This window comes from Conger conger, chromosome 15, assembly GCF_963514075.1.
Source record: "Conger conger chromosome 15, fConCon1.1, whole genome shotgun sequence".
In the NCBI taxonomy this organism is placed as follows: domain Eukaryota; kingdom Metazoa; phylum Chordata; class Actinopteri; order Anguilliformes; family Congridae; genus Conger; species Conger conger.
In genome coordinates, this window is record NC_083774.1 from 36,287,804 (window position 1) to 36,312,190 (window position 24,387).

Consider the following 24,387-nt stretch of genomic DNA (forward strand, 5'->3'; position numbering starts at 1 on the left):
TGCTCACATGGTCAAGAGGTTCAGTTGCTTTTCAGACCAAATGTCAGAATGGGGAAGAAATGTTATACAAGTCACTTTGACCGTGGAATGGGATTTTTGCGCACAACAGTCTCTAGAGTTTGCCGAGAATGGTGCGAAAAACAAAAAAGTCCAGTGAGCAGCAGTTCTGTGGGTAGAAAAGCTTTGTTAATGAGAGAGCGGTCAGGGGAGAAGGGCCAGACTGGTCAAAGCTGACAGGAAGGTGACCGTATCGCGAATAACCACACATTACAACAGTGGTATGCAGAAGAGTATCTCTGAACACGCGTGTCAAACCTCTTAAATGGATAGGCTACAGCAGCAGAAGACCAATGGCTAAGTCTAAAAAAAGAAGTCTAATAAATACCTAATAAAGTGTTCACTGAGTGTATAATAATAGCAAGCATTTCTACCACTAGAGGGCAACAATAATATTCACATCTCATTAAGCAGCAAAATGCACAAACAACTTTTAAGTTTAAAAAAATATAAAATAAGAATGGTTTTTCATCCATATTGAGGAATGAAATGAGATTCGCATTGAAATGTCTAATATACAGTCATAAACCAGTGGGAATGCTTTTGTTGTACTATTAGCTTTAGGTAGTTAGGTTTTTGGCTGTGTCAGGTCACTTGCCCCTTCACAATGTCCCATCCTGTTCTGGCCGTGATGAACAGCCCTTTTTGACTGTCTACTGCTTGTGCAGAACCCTGTGTATGGAGAATGCAACACTCAGGTAATCAGTTCCAGTCATCAGACCTGCGTGGGATGAACGTGCCGCGTGAGTGGGTACCATAACGGCAAGTGCTCCCTACTTCAATGCGATGCGGTGTCTTTTAATGGCCGCTATCATCGTCATCGCCGCGATCCCGTCGACGCGAGCCGTGCCAGAATGTCGAGGTCCGAATATAATCGCGCTCTGGTACGGCGTTTGTGGTAGTGATGTCACAGCGACTTTGAATTATAGTTCTTAATTTTCCTGAAGCAAACCCATCTGTGCTATGTAGTATTAGGTTGCATAATTGCGGTTAGGGCTATTCCAAGGGCCCTGACTGACAGGGGCTCAAATTGTGCTGTTTTGGTGGAGGGATCGGGTGGGCAAAATCCTGGGTGGATTTATTTTATTCATTAAATTAATGAAAATAGTTTGGGGGTGGTGGTGGTGGTGGTTGCCTGACACCTGCCCCTTTTGCTCCAAGTGCCTAATGTGCCCCTTTGATTCAATTTTAAAGTACTGTAAAGCACTGTGACAAATCATGGAAACACTATTTTGAACAGATTTTCATGATATAATAAAAAAATATTTAGCAAAAATGTCTCTGGGATAATAAATCTAGTAATATGTAGTAAATGCAATATCAACATAAAACAAAAATGAGCATTTGGGTAATATTCTATTCTCCTTCCAAAATAGCATGTTTTGGCTCATACTTGCATTGAACTGCTCAATCACGTACTGTATCTTAATATTGGAAACTTGATAAGGAGCTTAGACATTAATTTCTTTGTCCACTGTTTCTACATAAATTGACAACATTCAAGCAAAGAGAGGCTTTTTTGACTTGTGTATTTTATGCGATCATCAGTAATCAGAAATGATGTCATTGCCACTCGTGTCAAGAAGCATTTTGAATATTTATTTTTCAGTTTGAAAATGCTGTGAGAAACACCAACAGAAGAAAATGCAGCAGTAAGTTTTAAGAACAGGTAATTATTTAAGTGCATGTTGCTGTCCTTAATTTTCATTCATTTTGGAAAAATATAAGTATTTCAGACGATAGCTGGGTGTTGTCCTCTGTCTTTTGTGTTAAAATTGTATTTGTACTGTGTATCATAATTTATCTTTGCGCATTAGGAGTAGTGTGATTTAGAATCTTTGCATGTAAAATAAAGTTAAATACATTTTGCAAGGTTGCCAAAAAGAGCACACTCACCCAGCCCATTAACATGTACGTTAATATCCACAAATGTTTTCTAAAATTTGGTGACTAATGATCAAAGTCAAAATGTTGTGCACTTGTGCCAACCAGCCCCAACACGGGGTTGGTTGGCACAATGTCAAAATCCCATATCAATAGAAACCATTTTCAACATTTAATTCAAAAATACAAATACAATGGGATAATATAAATATAATATACAATATATTATATATATTATATTATATACAATATATAATGTGCAGTCCCTTCCAAAAGTATTGGGACAGCAAAGCCAATTCCTTTGTTTTTGCAATACAATGAATACACTTGGGGTTGAGATAAAAAGATGAATTTCAGCTTCCTGGTACTTACCCCTAAATGCATGAAGCCTGCAACCAATTGACATCACCAAATTGTTGCATTCTTCTTTTGTGAGGCTTTTCTAGACTTTTACTTCGGCTCAGTTGTTGTTTTTTCTCTCACATTATCAGTGTGCTAACCAGCCTGAGATTTGGGGTGCCAGCAAACCCAACTCACAATGTGTGAAAATATATTACCCAGCTAGCAACCACTCGTCACAGACTTTCAAATCTTAGCCTACATCAAATGTAGCTGATTACTTCCTCTTCTCACTAGAACAAAGGCATTACTGATGTTTCTAATACAGTTTTGTGATACGTTTACTGTCAATACGTTTTTTTATTCTACAAAACTGAAATGTTTACCTGACATGTTTAACATAATAGATTAGTACAGTTCAAGAAAGCAAACATTTCGATTTTACATTTTTGCGTCTGTGACCTTCAAAGTAACAGAAATTAGCTGTGTGCAGTTTTAAAAGCGATGTCTCTGAACGATACTAAATTATCCTGTCAACTGTAAGTCCTAAAAGCTAAATCAATAGGGGAAACCGGGGATGGTTGTCACATTTCTTACTCGCTTGTGACTCGCTCAATTTTAGCGCGTCATGTAAGAGTAATTTCAACACTAGTGCTACCCTTTAAGTCTTAAGTAATAGTATGTATACCTTTTATCATATTGCATTAATATAAGAAAAATGTAGAAACTCACAACCTGTCACTGGGGTTGGTTGTCACACGATATGGGTCTGGTTACGTGCAATTAAAAAACACTTTATAGAAATATTTAGGTCAGCGTGCTGAGTGGAATTGCGAATAGCCTACATGACGTAGCCTATGTATATTTCAACTGTATACTTTCCTGATTAAAAGCATATAGGCTATTTATCTTTTGATTTCCGCGACAAACCGTCATGCCATTTAAAATAACTCAACAGCGACTGGAAAAAAATATTTGCCGATTCGATTCGGCTACGGGGCCTGCGGTTGTCCAGAAATGACCAATGCAATACAATCTTTATTTCCCCACTGGATTTAGCTTCGTGACTGTACACGACTTTCGTTCTTAGAGCTGAGGCGCTTGTTCCTCGCCTGTCGCTATCCCCCTACGTAGGCGATTTTCTCTCTATTACTGTTTGGGTCGCATCACTGTATTACTACTTTGTCGGATGTAACGCATGGATGATTAGGGGGCAAGGAATGGCGGATAGAGATAAAGGAAAACCTCCATCAAAGACTCATTTCCTGGGCTTGCGGATTGTGTCTTCTCCCAGTTACCGGTAAGTATGTTTAGGGAATCAATGCGCGCGATGATATTTGTGTTTTCGAGGTTGCCCGGCCTGGGCGGAGTTGAAATTGAATCTGAATTGCATCTAGTAGGCTAACGCTCACTGCAGATAAGGACTGTTGCTCGTAATACCGGCTGGCTTGACTAAATCTTGACAGTCGTCCGCTTATTGAATTAATGCAAAGTTAATACATGGAGAAATTAAACTCACTGTTTGAAGACCAATGCCTTTTGTGTGTTGCTATGGTTTCACCCCGTTGGTGTGCACATTTTAGGGCGTAGTCTTACTATATCTTCAGGTGAAGAAACCTTTAGCCTACAACCCCATACAAGTATTTTGGGTGGAAGTTGCTTGGTTTTACACAAAAAATGTAGTTTTAAAAATTCAAATCCACTGTGTTCCTTCCGCTTCTATGTCGCCTTGATGTAGTCTACGGTCACCATGTCCTGTTTATTTATATATATGCTTTAGTTTAAAGTGTTTTAATTAAGCCTAGCATGCCCTAGGCTACATTGCTGGCTACACACTAACCGGTGTAATGAATATTGCCTCCTAATTACCTACTGCAAATCGATGTCTATGGTGTTATTGGAAATGTTTGTTTTTGCGCGGCGTTTTCGCACGTTTAGTTTTGAAATTGGGTTTAGTATTTCACTGTGTGTACTGTAGCCTACCACAATATTATTAATACAGAGCTGCTGTATTGCACCTTCTCAAGTAGCACCTTTAGGAAGATAGGTTGTGTGTGTGTATGTGTGTGTGTAGGCTACACAGGGCAAGCTTAAAGCTTATTATTGCAGTCTTGGAAGAATGCATGTAATGTCCTAAAAATGCGCATTCTAATTGTCCAGTGTCTGGAGCACTGCAATGTTGTAGGGACTAGGAACCATTTTGATTATTATTTAGTTATGTGTTGCAAAATTATTTATACAACAAGGTCCAGAACATAGTTTCATTCAGTAACACTGTGAGCAAGTAGCCTAATATTTATTTTAGAAGAAAAATCTTATCAGGACTTTCAAATGGACTGCAGTGTGAAAAAGGAGGTTCAGAGACTGGATTTTGGAACTTAAATAGCGCCCTTTTTCAGCCCTTGCACCAGTGCCAAGTTGAAGTGTACCCATATTTTATGGAGAAGACCAGTTCCCCTTGGGCATCCAGGCATCCATTATGCCAAGAAATGTCATTAACAAGTGTAAAATGGATGGGACTGCCTTTTTAGGAGGGGGTCAGATTGAGAATCGCAGGTCCTGTACCTCATATCTCATGAGTGCATAAAAATGGAACTTTAGCTCCAGGGGTAATAAAACAGAGATGGGCCAAATGTGATGTCATACCTCACTTATGGGCTGAAAACAAAATCCCACCAATAACATTCTTATCTTGTCGGTATCTTGCTAACAACCAATAGACCAACATTGATGGTGATTAGTGTATACTTTCTGGCTGGTACTTGATCATTTCTGTGCAGTGTATATCCTGGAAAATATCCACCAATCGCTGTTCACTTATTAACTATTGTCTTTTAAAACATATGAATTAGGTGCATAATATCACAGTATGAATTGAAATGATCTCCCTTGAAAATGGAGAAGCAAAGATGATTTCAGATGTGTCAAGCACTGTATATTAAATACTGATTAGATAAGTGCCATTCACACTCCTTTAAAGAAATCGAGTGCTGAAATGTTGGGTGGCAGGCAGCCATGATAAACATGATGGGAGTATAAACATTTATGTGTCCTTTGGGAAATTACACGGTTCATAAAACCATATCAAAATAAATAGTAATAGTAAGTAAAGTACAGAGCCGTATGGAAGTACTTTTGTCTGCTTTGTAAGAGCTAGGCCGACTTACATTGCCCACCATGACTGATTTGTAATTTGATAAGATTGTCTATGTATGGTCATCCATAACAACTGTATCACTCCTTCACAAGTGTATAAATGTTTATGTCACTAACTGCAAATAGGCCACTTGTTGTCTGACAACACTTATGCAACCAGTGACATAAATATAGATGGCAAATGACACACACCATATGGATATTTATGGTTCAATGCTGTGTTTATTAAGGTGTGATTAAGTTGTATAGCTCTCCTGAAAGAGCATTCCTAGAAATTGTTCCTGTAAATGTCTCTGTTTGGTTCTTTGAAAGGGACCTGGCTTGCCCGTGCGGAGGTGTAACTCCTGACTGGTGCACTGACTCTGAGTGAATCTTCTCCCACGTATAATCACCTCTGAGCCATTTTCCGCATTGGTGTATTTCTCTCACAAAGTCTCCTGCAGTAATGCAGAAATCTCCAGTATTTCAGACACCGGCAGTGACCTAGGCTTGGACATCTGCTGAGGTGCTTTTAAATACAAACTTTCTATCTAACTAGGGATGGGAGTTGGAAACTAGCAATGGCTATTATCTCGGTATGCAGAACATCAGCTACATGAACCTGGTGTACACTGGCAGTAATGATGCTGTGTCTCTTGGCATTGTCCCTACTCAAATAAACTTTAAATTCATTTTTCCAAGAGTCTTCATCTGACCTGTCTTGGTTAAGGATCTTTTTAAGGATTGTCCAATTCACATATTGGCTTAATTTCAGAATATTAATTTAGTTTGTATTTTTGTTTCTGATGGTCCATGGCATGCCTGCCTGAGGCACATTCATTCTGTGCAATTCTGTTTGGCTACATTAGTCCATCTGCACACATGCAGTATTTTAATTCTGCTCTTATTCCGATGCTGGTTACACCTACACATGATACCAGATACAAGCTATATATTTGCAGTCAGTTTGGCATAATAAAACACTCCATAGCTGTAAAGGTGTCTAATTATCTCCAATTAAATCAATCTGTGGGTAAACATCGAAGTAAGGTTAGCAGAATCTGACCAGCAAAGGTAGTCTACGGTTGCCTCCCAATACAGTAAAAACGTCTGGGGAATGGGAGAGGAGATGAGTGGAAGAAAGGAAGGTACATTTTTTGAAGTATTGGAAGGCACCCAGCATGAATCTGCGCCAACATCCCATCATGCCCTTCTGCCAATCCTCCGTCGCATCCTTGCTCGTTTTCGAATCTCAAGATAAATAGAGCGCAGGACAATTCTCAAGGCGATGGCACTGGGCTGTCGCTTTCCGAAAGGGAAGTAAATGCAGATGTTAGCCTACATGCAGATCAATCCCTGGGGATGGTTGGATTTCATGCACGGAGGGACCCTGCGGGGTTTATGGGCCGGCCACTGGCAGAGCCTTTGAGCCAGAGAAGGAGATGAAGAAGAAGAGGGAGGGGAAAAAGCCCTCACCTGCTTGGATCCAGCGAATCGGGTGTGGCAGGTCAGCCCTAGTTAGATTTTTTTCAAGTTCTTTGCCGATTTGAAGGAAGTCCTTGGTAAAATACAGCTATGACCAGCTTGAAATGACCAGTTTCCAGCTGTTTCAAAACATAGCTTGAGCTGAGCTGGTCAAACCATGTTGAATGATAGAACTAGCAAATGCATTTGTCTCGAGGTCTATCGCTAGGGACAATTTCAGCTAAGATGGGTTTAGTTTAGTTTATCATGTTTCACTTATAAAATCTTCAGCTGAGAGGGACTTGGTGTCTTGTTGGTGTCTTGTTTTCTTTCTGTGTTTGAAATGATGAATGATGCCAGTGACAAAAGAACAACATCTCAGTTGACGGCACTAAATGTCAAACGGACACTCTCCCCTCAGTCTTAAACCAGTAATGGTTCTTTGACCCTACAGAGCATCACAGACTCGCCAATGGCATACAGTATGTATCCTCAGCCTTACCGTAAACGAGTTAATGTCTGGAACGAACAGCTGTTCTCCCAGTTGCAAGTCGGTGGTTGCAGGGTCTGCTGGTTTGAGTTTTTCCTTAAAATCAGCAACCTATGTAGACCCGAAAAAGACCGACGAGGTGAGGTAACTGTGCAATCGACTGCATTACCTGATCGGTTAAACACCGGGCAACAACAAAAGTCCACTCTGGCTCTGCAGGACCTGGGCTGAGATGCCGTTAGAGCCTCCGGTCCAGGCTCAGAAAGGAGGCCATCCCCATGGAGCATGTTGGACTTGTATGCACTCTGTAAGAGTTACATTAACACTGGACATCTCACTGTGTGGATTTGCTAATTGGCACAATTCTTCAACCAGGAGGTTGAACTAATTGGTGAAATCTGCTGGCTGAGCTCACGGGTGGAGGAAACGCATGGCAGGAATTTTACTTTCTGACCCCTGGACTTTCCACATCTGTGTGTCACTAACACTCCCACTTGAATGAATAGAAGGTAGGGTATTTATATCTGCCATGATCTTGACTGGTCATGATCTTGCAAGGGCGTTTTTTCCATAAGCTTGCCCTTGTGTGGGTTTAGGAATGGTCTAGGGTCCTTTGTAAAACGTATAATGTCAAATGCCTGTAAAATGCAGTGCACTATACAAATACATTTGATTTGATGGCTTCATTCACAAGGAGGTACTGTGCCAAAGATGTGTGCTTAAGCATTTGTTTGTACGGTAAAAAAGAAATTGCCAGCAGTATCCTCACCACTGGTATCCGCTGACTGGCTCAGGAGGTAAGAGCGGTTGTCTGGCAATCAGAGGCTTGTTGGTTCGATCCCTCATTCTGGGGGTGTAGAAATGCCCCTGAACAACCTAACCCCAGTCACTCCCGATGAGCTGATTGGTGCCTTGCTTGGCAGCCTTTCACCTTTGGCGTGTGAGCGTGTGTATGAATGGGTGAATGAGAGGCATTAATTGTAAAGCAGTTTGGATAGAAAACACGATATAAATGCGGTCCTTTTACCATTAGTTTCTGGTCTTGATCTCACAAACAAATAAAATTACTTATATATTTTCACTGCAACTTACAAGACATTATGGCAGAAAAGACAAAAATGCTATGAATGAAATAAAATTCAGCAGTAAGGAGCTGGACGTATCAGTTCAACAATCTAAAAAAACAGTGGAGTTTGTTGCAGGTCTGTAGGACCTGTGATGTGACCTTGTTTGGATCAGCAATACAGCGATATGGGGGGCGGAGGGGGATCATGGGAACTGCAATGGATCATGGGAGGCTGTGATGTAACCCACAGTGTCAAGGCCATTGGTGACATGTAATATGCTGCCGTGCACACCAAGTGGCATTCCTAGGAGTGCTAGGACACTTTATCCTTGAACAAAGTGTGGGTCGGGAGGTGATGTCATTGGAATTTGATCAATTCTTTTCCCGGTAAGCATCCTCAGAGGACACATCTGAGAGAGCGCTGCATTGTGTTTTAACTGAAGAATATGGCTTGTGACATCTAGCACTGATGTCTAGAATCTGAATTCGCTGAACTCTTTTTAGTCAATCTATTATTGTAATTTGTGGCAAAGTTATGTTTTTCGAGATTAGCTGATTAGTCATTTTCAGTCGTTATTTTTTCATGTTCTGTCATGTAACCCAGAGAAAACAAAAAGTATAACTTTTGATGTATTATTCTCTCAGTTCATAATGTTGACTATCAATTAAATAATACAGAATAATATGCCAAAGCAGACTAGTTCTTGAGATAGGAGGCTGCAAAAAGTAACTTGATAATTGATCATTTGGTTCATCTGAGTGGGTAGAACTGCCGCCTCACAGCAAGGAGGTCCTGGGTTTGAATTCCCCGTCGGCCGGGGCCTCTCTGTGTGGAGTTTGCATGTTCTCCCCGTGTCTGCGTGGGTTTCCTCCGGGTACTCCGGTTTCCTCCCACAGTCCAAAGACATGCAGGTTAGGCTGATTGGAGAGTCTAAATTGCCCATAGGTATGAGTGTGTGAGTGAATGGTGTGTGTGCCCTGCAATGGACTGGCGACCTGTCCAGGGTGTATTCCTGCCTTTCGCCCAATGTATGCTGGGATAGGCTCCAGCTTCCCTGTGACCCTGTTCAGGATAAGCGGGTTCAGATAATGGATCGATGGTTGGATGGATAGATGGATAGATGGATGGATGGATGGATGGATGGATGGCTGACTGAATGAATGAATGAATGAATGGAGATGCTTTTGGGGGCTATGCCAGTCTGCATGGCTGCAGTAACTGCGATTGATCAGACCTTGTGGACCAGCCAGCCATGTCCTGCTACCTCTGGGTGCCTAGACCCCCTCCTCCTACCTAACCTTCCTAATTGTGTCTTCTGTCTGTTCTTGCCCCCAGTGATGGATAGCAGAAGGAGGGAGCATAAATGAAAATTGGCAAAGGGTATATTTTGCACGGACATTAGATTAGTATTATTTTTCTTATCAGGACATGTAGTGGAGGCAGACACACTGGGGGGGTTTCAAGACCAGGCTTGATTTGGTGCTAGATTCTATTTAGCTATTAGGTACACTAAGCAGTAGGTACACTTTAGTGTCTTTAGTGGAAACGGCCAGCATTGCTGGGCTGAATGGCCTGTTCACGTCGCTATGCTATGTTATGCTATACTATGCTATGCTATGCTATGTGGCTCCCCTGCCCAAGCTCTGGCAATTTCTTTTTTAATTAACATTCACATAACAAAGTATATAACAATTGTACAAGCAACAAAGGTAAGTGCCAGATCATACTTCAACAACTAAAATATATATAAAAATCACTCATTTTTTCTTATTTTTAATGTAACAAAAGGTTCCTGGTCTCTTGTAATATTTCCCCATCAGGGAAAAAAAAGACTTCTCTTTGTCCATCATATTGTCTGAAAAGTAAATGAAAAGGTCAACCTTTTTAGATTGCAGCCTGGCTCTTTGGCTCTCAGTATCAATGATCTAATACTATAAATGGGAGTCTGTCTCTTCATGATATTGCACTGCTGTGTTTCTGAGACTAACTTGCATGGTCTCCGGTTCTGAGTCGCTGTTGATAAGAGCATCTGCTGAGTGTAATCTAATCCAATCTAAATTCGCCACGGTCGTGTGTTAGAGGACAGCACACATCAAAGCAAATTGCTTACAAAATGTCTTTATTCTTCTGTAGCTGTGTTACGACCTTTGTCTTGACCGTTTACAGTTGTGCATCTTTGCTGAATGCACAAATATCTTTGTTCACTTGGCAATTTCCGCTTCCTGTTATTTTTTTAGGAAAGGCTGCCAGTTGTATTGTTCTAGGTAGACTAGCTCTGCAAACCTCACGATTAGTGACCTGGTGGATTAGCGATTGCTTAGTTGACTTGTGTATGACCGTCCTTGTGTTTGACTAGCGACTCTCACCTAGGCCCTTGTTTTGTTTGCTGAACGGATTTTGACCCTTGCTTAGTCCGTGATGACCGATTCCTGCCCAGCACTTTTGGTTTGTTTGATCCAGTGATTACTCATGCTTGAGCCTGTTCGCCCACCTTGACTTTGACATTGTGTTGTCCTTCTGCTCACCGTATAGAGCCCAGTAAGCTTTTGAAGACTAGCTGAGGTTTTTTTTATGTTCATTTATACAGACAGGTGTCACAAGGGAACCGAACGGAACCACTCGTAGATACAGAGATATAATAAACAGGCTTTAATCAGAGTACCACAGATAATGGTCAATGCACGGCAAACAGGGCAATATAGGCAAGGCAGTACGTGGTGACATGGTTTTGACTCATGCATGACCATCCTCGCCCACCTTGACTGTGCTTCACCCCTCTGCTCGCTGTGTTGTGACTCCGGTTATTTAATGTTCCATCTGGATTTGCAACCTTCCATCGGGACACCATTTGTTATTTTGTTTTGTTATTTTTACCATTTGTTATTTTTCCTTATTTTTCATTATTGGCATTTGGCAGACGCTCTTATCCAGAGCGACGTACAGTTGATTAGATTAAGCAGGAGACAATCTCCCCCTGGAGCAAAGCAGGGTTAAGGGCCTTGCTCAAGGGCCCAACAGCTGTGCCCAGACCTTGCGTGTCCCAGTCATTTACTTTAACCACTATGCTACAGGCCGCCCCTGAGATCCTGGGCGGAGATCAGATCTCCGTTGGAGAGTTGGCTACATGCCCACTTCGAGCCCGGTAAACCTTCGAAGACTAGCAAGGTTTATTGAGATTTGGGCTGGCTGACAGAACCTGAGTTACCCCTCGGCCTGCAGCCTGCAATTTACATCCCAGGCGTTATCGGCAAGGTTGCCATGGAGACTGCAGTTAAGAAGGAAGCATTCGAGTGACTGAGATTGACAGAAAAGGGGAAGATTGTGTTTTTTTATTGTGGAGAAGACTACAAATGAGAACTCGAAAGGCCTGGAGGAGGAAAAGAAATCTCCTTGGTTTCTGGTCTCGTACATCATTGTTCTAACCTTCGGTTATCATTATCTTTTATTTATTTATTTCGTTTTTGCTGTTGGTATTCCAGCTTCTCTCTGAGACGACCTTCCTCACCTCTCGTCTCCAAAAGAAATCCGCTCCCTTGGGCCGGCCGAGAAGCTTTGCGCCTGTAATTGCTTTAAACCCCAGTCCCAATTCCACTCTGCTTGTGCAATTACTGGTTGGTATTGATTTGTTAAGCTGGGAAAGTGGACTCAGGCTAGCATGCTAGCCTCATGAATATGCTTGTATCTTAAAGGTACAATAGGTAATTTTGGACTTCTAACGGTCAAGAGAGGAATTGCAGCAACAAACACGCTCAAACCACAACACTGTTTATCCCTCCCCCTTCTCTGTTAACCCGCTGATGTTGAAACGCCATTGGCTGTGGCAATTAGAACCAATTTTCAACCAATGAGCTTGAATTATTGTGCAGCTGTACAATGCTTTGGTACAGAGTACCAGCCTGTCAACTGTTTATTTTGAACACTATAAACACAGGCGGAGGGTGAGTCAACATGTCAGTGAGCCTTTTTCAATGATCGGAAGGAATGGTCTTCTAGCAGTGTTTTAACACAAACATCTTGCCTATTGTACCTTTAAGCAAGTATTGCAGGGTGTATTCCCGGCTTCTGCCCAGGTGACAGTGTTACTATGTTTTCCACCCTTTTGCCATGCATTCTTTACACAGTGGCTGTTCCTGTTCCTTGTATGCTATGGAGTTGGCTGATGTATGTACAAATGCACTCACACTACAATTCGCATTGCTCATTTTCAAAGTGCTTTCTGCAGACTCTACAGACTAAACAGATGTTCAGCTCCGGCTTTCTTCAAAGCAGCATTGTCCTTCCCCCCCGGCCCTTAATGCATATTCCTAAAATGCGTCCTATTGGAATTCTTTGGCGTCATTGATCGTTCATTGTTAAGAATACAGGGCTGAGTATCTGGTTGTTTTACAGAATCTGTGAGGTAACCTCGTGACTTTGCAGCGTATTAACACGCAGAATGCTACATCTTTCACTGCTCACTGTTTCACTGTGTGTGTGTGTGTGTGTGCGTGTGCGTGTGTGTGTGCAGAATTAGGCTTTGTAGGACACACACTGTCGGGGTCACTAGAAGAGTCTAACAATCTTATTTGCCAGTTTGCATTGGCAAATTCATCTTCATTGTTGTTAATTGGCCTCACAGCAAGGAGGTCCTGGGTTCGAATCCCCGTCGGCCGGGGCCTCTCTGTGCGGAGTTTGCATGTTCTCCCTGTGTCTGCGTGGGTTTCCTCCGGGTACTCCGGTTTCCTCCCACAGTCCAAAGACATGCATGTTAGGCTGATTGGAGAGTCTAAATTGCCCGTAGGTATGAGTGTGTGAGTGAATGGTGTGTGTGCCCTGCGATGGACTGGCGACCTGTCCAGGGTGTATTCCTGCCTTTCGCCCAATGTATGCTGGGTTAGGCTCCAGCCCCCCTGCGACCCTGTTCAGGATAAGCGGGTTCAGATAATGGATGGATGGATGGATGGATGTTGTTAATTGTCATGTCATGTATTTCATGTGTCCTTTTTAAAGGGTAGCATTGTTTGATTTGACAACATGTATTTAAGGGAACATTTGTATTATCTGACATTATGTCCTTAAGTAAGTATTGATGGTCATATGACAGTGTAAAATTGTGTTTCGTTGTTATCTCAAGGAAATGATAGCTTTTTCCTGTCCTTTGCATTCAGAAGTTTAACCCTTGAGGAGCAGGAATGCTTTTTCAAAATTGTTCAAAAACTCCTTTGCTTTCAGTTGTCTGTTACAGAACTGTAGTTATTGTTTCATCATTCAATTGTTCACTTAAAATTCTAATGGCATACGTGTGAATGCAGGATGGAGTGTCTGCTCAGAGCATATCTGTGCAGCTGGAACCCATATGAATTAGGCATTCTGCTCATGCCTCCTCTGAGTAAATGCTTTCAGGTTGGAGCCTTCCCAGAGGCTGTTAAATGACCTCACGTTCACGCATGGCAGAAAACACCAATTAGGCTTAGACTAGGGTAAAAGGTCCAAACTATCATGCTTTTAAATAGGATGGCTTTTCAGCCAAGACATAAGATATTTCGGGAGGGAGGGTGGGCGTGTGTGTGTGTGTGTGTGTGTGAGTGTGTGTGTGAGTGTGAGTGTGAGTGTGAGTGTGAGTGTGAGTGTGAGCGTGAGCGTGAGCGTGAGCGTGAGCGTGAGCGTGTGCGTGTCTGCGTGTGCGTATCTGTGAGTGTGTGTGAGTGTGTGTGTGTGTGTGTGTGTGAGTTTGTGAGTGTGAGTGTGAGTGTGAGTGTGAGTGTGTGTGTGTGTGTGTGTGTGTGTGTGTGTGGGCATTTCAAAAAGTCATTTCTTGTCGCTTTTCCTGTCTTGATCCCTGTTAATTTTTTTATTTTTTATTTCCTTGTCATGATGTCATCACTTTAAAGCAGTAGTGCAAAATTGTTGATTTGGCACTTGGCAATTTTCCTGAGTGTGATGGTCCTGTATATACAGTGGGCTCCTGGTACTAATGATAAATCTTGACAACAATTCACAAGGTGGTGGGGGTGTTATGGCCTGGGCATGTATGGCTGCAGAAGGTACTGGCTTGCTTATCTTCATTGGTGATATAACTGCTGATGATAGTAGCAAAATGAATTCTGAAGTGTATAGACACAACCTATCTGCTCAAGTTCAGGCCAATGCCTCAAAACACGGTTCATTCTACAGCAAGACAATGATCCCAAGAATACTGCTAAAGCAAGAGTTTTTTTAAAGCTAAAAAATTGCCAATTCTTCATTGGCCAAGTCAATCACCAAATCTGAAACCAATTGAGCATGCCTTTCATATGCTGAAGAGAAAACTTAAGGGGACTAGCCCCCAAAAACAAGCATAAGCATAAAAGACAGACCTAACAGAGCATCACAAAAGAGTCACCCAGCAACTGATGATGTCCATGAATCGCAGACTACAAGTGAAGGTTATGCAATAAAATACTAAACATGACTACTTTCATTTATATAACATTGCTGTGTCCCACACATTATGGAGCCCTGAAATGGGGGGGACTATGAAAAAACACTGCTGTAATTTCTACATAGTGAAACCAAAATGTATACGCAAATGCCCTTTATTAAAATCTGAATGTGCACTTTAGCCACATGTGATTTTGTTTTATTACAAATCTGAAATTGTGGAGTACAGAGGTTTTCATTAGACCCCAACCCCCCCAACCCCAAAACCAATATACATACTGGGCTAAGCCAGTTATGATGTCACACCCTGATTGGGGCAGCCTATAGCCTCGTGGCCAAAGTGCGTGACTGTGACCTGGATGGTTGGTGGCTCAAGCCACAGTAAGATCTGTGTCGCTGCTTGACCCCACATTGCTTCAGGGGGGTTGGCTTGACTCCAGCATATTCTAATACACTGTAAGTCACTTTTAGCTCAGTAACCGCCATGTAATGTAATGTAGACACCCTGTTTACAGTAGTCCCCATGACTGCAGCTGCCGTGCTAGTGTTTGGAGCCGCACTAAGCTCCGTTTCAGTAAAACACTGCAGATTCCCCTTTTTGGGATCGTTATTGGCCTCGGAAAACTATGACAACAGAGGGCAGGTTTGGCTAGCCGTCACAGAGGATCTCACAGTGTTCCTGCAAGCATCTTTCACAGATATCTGAGCCATTGTACATGGACCACGGACCTGGCAGTTTACTGAACAGCATTATATAACACTGTCCATGGCCCAGAACCCAGGGTTTGGCTTTCTAAATAGATTTAGTACATGGAAGATAATTTAAATGGTGTTACTCTCAGAGGGTAACGTGTGCTTGCCAAATGAATAAGAGATGAATATAGTGAAATTTTACATGATACACATGATCTGAATTGAAACTAAGGCGAAAGTAGAGGGCGTTACTTTAAACATTCAGCTTCACCATTGCTGTCAGCAGTTGAGAGCAACTAAACAGATTTTCTGTGTTCATTAACACACATTCTCACCTGGCGTTACTTCTCCCCACAGCAAGAATATAATTTCATCATCAAAGTTTTTCTCCGTGGTGATTTAGTTTAATGTCCTCACCAAATGGCTGATTCGCCACACTGCATATTTTCCTCATTTCAGCTTGCCTTAATTGTTCTTAAGTCCTCCTAATTCAATCCAGCAGGCTCCTGTTTCTGCCTGCCACCCCCGGCCCTTTTAATGATGTCATACGGGGCTGCGTCCGGCCGAAATGGCCATCTCCCCATCCGTTCTGCCCTCCCGCTCGACCGGGTCGTTAGGAGGGGACGCTCTGTGAACGGTCAGGCAGTTTGTGTAAGCCCTGCCTCCGCTCAGTCACCGCCCGGGAGACCCCCCGCTTCAAGAGCGACTGCGTTAAACGAGTGCTGTTCCCACCTCCGCTGACCTCTGTCAGCATCGTCCTCCCGAGGAAGCAGACCCCTTCAGCGTGACTGGCTGCCCACCGATCACAGGAACCCTACTCCACCCCCCTCCCTCGCCCTAGCCGGGGTGTTTTCTCAAAGAGGGGCGAACGGAGCCGGATCAATCCGGAACATTAATAATAGAAGAGCCTGGCTTTTTAGACGGCGAGCACCTTCCACCAGGGCTTAGCAATTAGTACTTTTTTCTGACGAGGACAGCACTTTCTCTATCCCCTGCTTGTGTAATAATCTCCATGGTCCTCAGTCAGCTTAAACAAACGCAGAAAACGAATACCAACGCACCAGGAGCGAGGGGAGGAACATTAGTCGTCTGTAATATTAATAACCGTCATATCAGTGATAATAGACCTGGTCCCATTGGGCTGCCGGCTGCCTATTTCCTGGACACAGAGACCGGTGGAGTTTGAACGGCACTTGTGATCGATCCCCCCTGGCTGGCAGATGTTGCTCAGGCTGACCATGGAGTCCACCGAAGAGGGAGAGAGCTGGGTGGAGGACCAGTGGGAGAAATGGTAAGGGCAGCCCGGTTTCACCTCTCAACAGGACCTTGTGTGACAGAACGCCGCTGTTGAGCAACCTTGTGCAAGTACGGCTCTTCGCCCTAGAGGCATACCCTTGATGGAAAGTGGATGAATTTCAACAAGAGAAAGAGAGGGGTAGAAGAGGTGTTTGGACAAAAAGCAACTGGCTTTGACTTACAGTTTTGAGGGGATTATGAATGGGAACTGAATCTAAGCCATGGAGGCTAGAGGAGTCCAGAATTGGATGATGTATTGAAAGTTGAATCTGGCCAGCAGTGAGGTAGCTCTCAGTGTGAAAACAGTGCAGCCTTGGGTAGATGGACGGATGGGTCTTTTGAGCAGCCTTCTGCACTGTGTTGATCATTATGTTGAGTAAAAAGAGCTTCGCAATATCTGATTGAGTATGCAGAGTCGTGCATGCCGTTATGCTGTTGTACAAATCTTTCAATTAGCCAGCTCATTAAGGCACAGAGTGAATGAGCATAACTGCGCTAATGATTATTAACATGCTTAATTAGCGTCTTAATTGTGCAACGTGAGCAGGCTAAAGTAGTGTAAATGCGTGAGACGAGAAAACAAGTCTTCTGATTTACTAGATTAAAGTAAATCGGAATTAAGATTTAAGTTGAGTAAGTGCATTTATGTTTGAACATGATTAGATTTGAATTGGAGCTAACATGGGACTTAACTACATGGCACTTAATTGCTGTGTTACTGTGAGTCTCTACCTGCCTGTATGCTTGTAAAATCACGTGCATGTAAAATCGGGTGGCTTGATGAAAGAAATGTGCACTTTTTTTTAGATAAAACATGATATGGACTGTTTATTAAATTACACTAAGCATTAATTCCATGTTGCCTTTGCTCTGGCCAAGAGTATACGTGCAGACATGTTGCAGAGCAGTGAATAGATTCCCTGGAAGAGTAAGCAAGGACATTCCTAGCAACCACAAAGTGTTCCTACTATGTCACTGAAATGTTTTGTCAATGTTATAACATTGGCGCAACATTGTGAGAGTGTTAGCTGTTCAAGATTAGGAGCTGCAGTCCCACAGCAAAATTCCAGAGCAGCAACAGGAGAATGGAAATCTGTTTATTTATTCATCAGTAGGATCCATTATTTGCAGATCACCTTCTTTTAGTGAAAGTCCTTTGCTTTGCCTTGGATTTTCATGTAGAGTGGTTTGGCTTGCAATGGAATAACTTTTTGATTTATGTTTAAATGTTGACTTTTTTTTGGAAGTGTTGCTCTCAGGCATAGTTGCATAATTTTGCGTGACTTGTGATGTTCTCACAACGTTTGTGTAACATTATCTTGAAGGCATTGCGACGGTGTTACTGTCCAATGCATTACGGCTTTTGTGCTGTACCATTTTTAGGGAAGAGATTTCTGTTTGCTCACACAAGTAATCCCCATCATATGCATATTCCTTAATTAGTTATACAATCAGAGAGATGCCCCTGTTGATCCTTTTTAGCTGGCATATTGATGGATCTTTGATTTGCCACACCATTCTGGACCTATCACTATTGAACTCTCTGAGTTTTACAGTGTAGCGCCAAAGTTGTCAGCAAACTCCCACATATTGTATGGGAGGAATGGCACAGTTTTGGGAAGGCACTACAATACATCGATTTCAGTCTGGAGTAAGAATATTGAACCACCTCCGAGAAGTGTAACAAAAATATCAAAATGCCCTTTGGTCTCCGGATTTGCACCTCCCATTCTTAACCCTTAAAGGGTTAAGAATAACTTTCAGTTACTAATATAATGCTAATGGCTTATAATGACAAAAATACAAAGCTATGGTAGAATTATATTGAATTATACTATATAGACAGTACTTCCCTGTTCATCTTCAGGATTTCATTGTTTTTCATTGTTTTATATATGTTTTGAAGTCCTTGCCCAACTTATCACCATGGAAACAAACTCACCACTCACTGGTCAGGCAAGATATCGAAAGAAAAGTTTGCTAAGATTTTGCCAAATGAACCATGCCTAACTAACTCAGATGTACTTGACATTGCCACATGTGCACAGGAACAGTAAGAAATGCACAGTATCATGGAGTTCAGTGGGCTAGGCAAAGTTGTTGCTCAGGTTACTAGGACACCAGTGCAAGGTCTTAAAGGTACAGTAGGTAATTTTGGACTTCTAATGGTCAAGAGAGGAATTGCAGCAACAAACACGCTCAAACCACAACACTGTTTATCCCGCCCCTTCTCTGTGAACACGCTAACGTTGAAATGCCATTGGCTGTGGCAATTAGAACCAATTTTCAACCAATGAGCTTGAATTTTTGTACAGCTGTACAATGTTGTGGTATAGAGTTAAGGGGGGTGGTTATCCGTGTGACGTACTCCTAGGAGAACACTAGAAAATAGGACAATAAATTAAAAATGCTTACTTCTCCAAAACTAAAGAACGAACATATTTAATTATTTTAATTGTGTTTCTTCAATGCCCTCTTGTGCAAATTGCATATAAAAACCTAGAAATTGTGACCAACCACCATGTTACTCCTTTAAGGCCTGAGATCACAAATATGCAATGACAACTGAATATTCTAATGTTGATGTAACTGTCACTACTGAAAAGCAATGGTGTTCTAGGACATCGGCTTAAAAAAAAACGTTCAGAAAAAACTTCACAGGATTGTTTACGTTTTTTACCCTGTGCCAAAAGGCCTGGAGATCTCCGCTCCACTGCATTTTTCTTACACACTGATGGGCATGTCCATCAAAGCAGTCACCCCGCCCCTGGCCACTTAGCTTCCCTCCCCCCTCCTAACTGCTAATTGCTTTTCCTGAGGTGATTGAGTGGCTCTGAAGACCTCTCTGGGACCAATCACCCATCACAGACAGGAAGGAGAGGACACATAGTGCTTGACCAACATATAAGTGGATGTGTAGCCATGAAGGGAGAAGCACAGTGTGGATACAGTACCATCCTGTACCGCGGTTTTACTCTGGTAGTCTCACGCCTCGGAGAGTATTGATGTGCAAGTTGGTTTGTGACTAAAGCAGCTTTTCGCTGCCCGAAAATAAACAGGGCCACCAGTCACCATTCTTAAGTGGGGGACAGAGCAGAACAGTATCATAATTATTATTATTATTTATATAACACAGAATCTTTGAAAATCATGCATTCGTTCTTTAATAACGATTCCCGTCCACATCTGGGGTCCCGTGGTTAACTGAAAACCTACATTTTGTTCTTGGAATTGCACCTGCTTTCGACCCCTAAAGAAGCACGAAGCCCTGACACAGCATTCTCATTCTCTATTTCCCACTGCACAGCATAACTGCGCTTATGTAATGCTATACAGTGGCATTATTCTGTCTGGTCTCGTGTCCTTCACTTTGCTGTGATCGGATATCGTCACGAAGGGAATGATACCAGTATGTGGAAAAATGAGACCAGAATGTGGAAAACTGATATTGCGACTGAGATACTCATATCTGATAATCCAGATTCAGTATGAAATCGGCGCTCTGGATCCGTGGTATGACATTTTTCACATGGGGGCTTTATGGTTTGCATGTTATCTTACGTTTAGATATTTGAAAGCCCACACACTGTTTTGTTCAGCCGGGTGCAAACCAGTGCACAACATACTTTCCCAAAGTGAGCAGAGAAAGAACCTATTCATCACCCCAGCTACTTGATAATTCCATAAATCTGACTGACCAGGGCCTTCACAGTTCACAGAGCCCGTTGAAAGATATTCTGGACAGAAACCCACGCGGTGATCTGTTCCATGTTAATGCAGCTCAGCAAAGTCAACAAGCACTCCTCCAAGAGGAATACATTGACTCCTTTAGAGTGAAATGTACTCTGTCAGAGTTGAAAGTTCCAGCTGGGCTCCCCTTTCCCACAGCTGTCAGGAGCTGAGGCTCAGCTAGGACTGCAGAGTGTATTTTACACATGTACTGTACACATGAAGACAAAAGGTCAACAGTGTAACAGGTCACACGGGGAAGGTGCTGATACCTTCAGTTGTCTACCTACTGCAGTTCACTTCCTCCACTGTAGAGGGCAGAGCTGTGTGTGTTTCTCACCCTGTTTTTTTCACTTCCTGTCTGCCATCTTCAGGCTGACCCAAGACATCAGTCTGGATGAGTTTGAAGATGAAGACCTGTCTGAGATCACAGAGATCGCTGATGACTGTGGGATGAGCCTCAACTGCAATGGTGTGGTCATCAAGGTAAAAACCTTCTGTCTGTGGACTGTATCTTCTCTCTCCTCATTTTGCCTTGACTAATCTGTAGCATTTTACAAGGCTGACCACCGCTTTCTGCTCTCTTGCTTTTCTGCCTTGTGGATCTGTGGACAATGCTTAACAAGGTTGCTCCCTCCCTCAAAGCATAGTCGCTCCTTCCAGGTTGCTGTCCTTGGGCCTCTCCTCTTATTTCTATACGAAATCTCTAATTCAGTCAACTCTTTCTCTTCTTCCCTCCCTCCCGCCAATACACTGGTCTCACCAAACATCTGAGTTTGCTGACATCTCAGGCTGAGTGACCAAACATCCATCCATCCATTATCTTAACCTGCTTATCCTGAACAGGGTCGCAGAGGGGCTGGAGCCTATCCCAGCATACATTGGGCGAAAGGCAGGAATACACCCTGGACAGGTCGCCAGTCCATCGCAGGGCACACACACCATTCACTCACACTCACACTCATGGGCAATTTAGACTCTCCAATCAGCCTGACCTGCATGTCTTTGGACTGTGGAGGAAACCCACGCAGACATGGGGAGAACATGCAAACTCCGCACAACGGGGATTCAAACCCAGGACCTCCTTGCTGTGAGGCGGCAGTGCTACCCACTGCACCATCCGTGCCACCACTGAATGACCAAACACTAAAATGAAATGCTGGACTTCCCAACCAGAAAATAGTCTGTTAAGGGACGTGCAGGTCGCATCCGTCTGTTAAGTCTGTAATGTCTGTTACAAGAGATGTACAAGAGGTCACATCTGCCCATAAGGGTTTAAGTTTTGGTACTTTGAACTGAGTGATGTTTGAACCTGGGCCATGAATAATTCATTTTTCTTCAATTCCACTTGGATTACTCATTGATAGATTTTTTTCAGTTAGGGTAATATGTTTAAACCAAATTAGTCTAAATTTCAAAGCCATGGATTGCCCTCATTTTTCAGCTTTCAAATTCTGTTAGTTCAGAGGTTCATTCATCATTTGGAGACCTCTCTGCTCTGTCATAGCAGCAAGGATCAAATGCTTCTGAGCATCATGGGGTAGAGGCAGTATAAATTATTCATTTTTAGTTAGTTTCTTCTCGTTTCTTAAGGCACACGGTTGCTTGACGTAACAATACACAACCACAAGGGCTCTGGTTTTCTCGATCGCTGTTTTTTTCAACTGCCAATGATGTCTTGCTGTTACTGCAGTCCAAGGAAATGAAATGTTTAAGTAATCCAAATCACTGTTTAGCACTGTGCTCATGCTGGTACGCAGGCTAGAGGTTGAGCGGGTCTGTGCAGTGTGCACATAAGCAGCAGTAACAGTCATTGGAGCCCCAGCATATGATGATGTATGATTGTGTTATTTGAATGCCATTCAGACTCAAGGACAAACCTCAGAGATGCTGAAATTACAGGAAGGCTGTTCATGTCACAGTTTGCCTGTCAGGCCTGCAACTGCAGTCAGAATGGAAAAGAACAAATTGCATGAAAAAAATTTGTCAGAATGATGAAATGGCTTATTCTTCTTCCTGCATCATTAGTAGGAGTAGCAGGATTCAAAGTCGCTGTTTTGGTAGTAGTGTACTTGCTAGTTGCTAGTATAAATTATTATGAATCATTTTAAATTCAGGGAGAATTTCTGAAATTCAGGAGGGAAAGTATGGTGCCCATGATAAGGCTGTGCTGTCTTCATCTTAACTGAGCTATAGTACCATGGGAGCTTATTATAGCGGAGATAAGCAGGAAGATTATCAGGGTCGAGTTGGTAGCCTTTGTAGATGAGATATTCCTCAGTGTTGCGGTAGAAGTTGGAGTGATGAATGCACTCCTGTCACTGTACAGTCAGAGCTGAAATACCACAGCATGTGCGGTATCTTTGCTTGAATATTCACAATATTCATCTTAATTTGCTGTGAGGAAGTACGGATAAGTGGTACATTCTTTATACCTGATCTAGAGGTTTAATTGGATATTGTGTATGTTCAGGAAAAAGCTCAAAAAGAATCCAGAGAAATTCAAAACAAGTGTTTTAGTCTTGTATTGAGACTTAAAATCTTTTATTCTCTATGAATTTATTTTAAGCTACTGTTTGCAAATGTTGAAATTTGTAAAAACTGCCTTGTCTCATTGGCAATAGTTTTGTCTTATTTAGCAAAAGTAATAGAAATCAGATTTTAAGTCTAAATAAGGCTAAAATACTCAAGTGACTTAAGTGATTTTTTTGTTATTTGTAGTGCAGTTAGGGTTCTTCTTTTAAATGCTCTTAAAATGTCTGAATTTCCACACCTTCTGCTGTGAAATAACAGTTTATGATGTGCAACACCCTGAGGCTCTAGAAATGTGATTCTATGATTTTATGTTTTTCCCACCCCTAGGAGGACCTTGCTTTTTGCAGATTGACGCTATGAACATACAAGTAGTCTATCATCTGTAACTGCACATTGGAGTACATTTGGATCGCTGGATGGTTGATTTTGGGGCAGTGTGCACTGGCGTCTCGTAAAGTTCACAATTGACAGGGATTGTATTTCTCGAAAGCAATCTTGCTGCACAGCTGGATTTGGAGGCGTTTAAAACTGCCAGATAACAGATAGCAGTTTGCGACAGTTTCATTGCAGATCATTTATTGTAATTTTGGATTGGAGCTGTGAGTCTGGTCAGTTTTCACAGAAATGTGCTCTGGCCGTCAACACATCTTTCCTCCATAATTGCCGGACCACGAAGCTGTGTGGGCAAGAGGTGAAATACAGTTGTTTATTTTGTTTCTGAAAAAAACAGAAACGCTAACCACACTATATGTCTGTTTTTTGTTTACCTCAGATATTCACAAAGCAAGTGCAAAAACAAAAGGGCCCAGGTGCAGAAAAAGAAGAAAAATCTAGGTGTGCAGCTGGCCGATAATTCATGACCTTGGAATTATAAGGAGCTATCTGCGTTCTGCGTTCTGAGACATTGAGCTTTCGCCTTCTAACACACCAAAACTGAAATGCAGTTCTTTATCGATCAGAATGTGACCTTGACACTAACTCATCATTGAATCTCAAATTCTTGACATCAGTAGGGTCCTGAGTCTTTTTAACCGGGGTTTTGTAACTTGGGCCCCCGTTGGAGGCCCTGGGAGCACCTTCTGTGGACAGGGTTGAGTTGGTGAATGCTGGGTGAGATGGAGGAGAGGTGAGGGAATGGGGCCAGGGGACTGGTGGTTGGTTCACGTGATGTCTGCTGGTGACATATCTGGGCGTCTGTAAGTTGGAAAGATGGGGGAAGTGGGCGTGGTAGAATGAGATGGTTGGATAGGGGACAGTGGGGAGGGCTGTGACGCTTCAGAAGAGCTGTGTACACTCTTT

At 42.5% G+C, this 24,387-nt stretch overlaps 1 protein-coding gene across 2 annotated transcripts in view; it reads left to right on the forward strand.

The window, feature by feature from the left end:
- Positions 1-3,446: 3,446 nt before the first annotated feature.
- Positions 3,447-24,387, forward strand: part of LOC133111833 (C-Jun-amino-terminal kinase-interacting protein 1-like) — a 58,490-nt gene continuing 37,549 nt past the window's right edge. For both annotated transcript variants that reach the window (XM_061222447.1, XM_061222448.1), the window contains exons 1-2: positions 3,447-3,580; positions 20,928-21,039. In XM_061222447.1, coding sequence (XP_061078431.1) covers positions 3,483-3,580; positions 20,928-21,039 — 210 coding nt within the window. In that variant the 5' untranslated portion in view covers positions 3,447-3,482. The remainder of the gene's footprint in view (positions 3,581-20,927; positions 21,040-24,387) is intronic.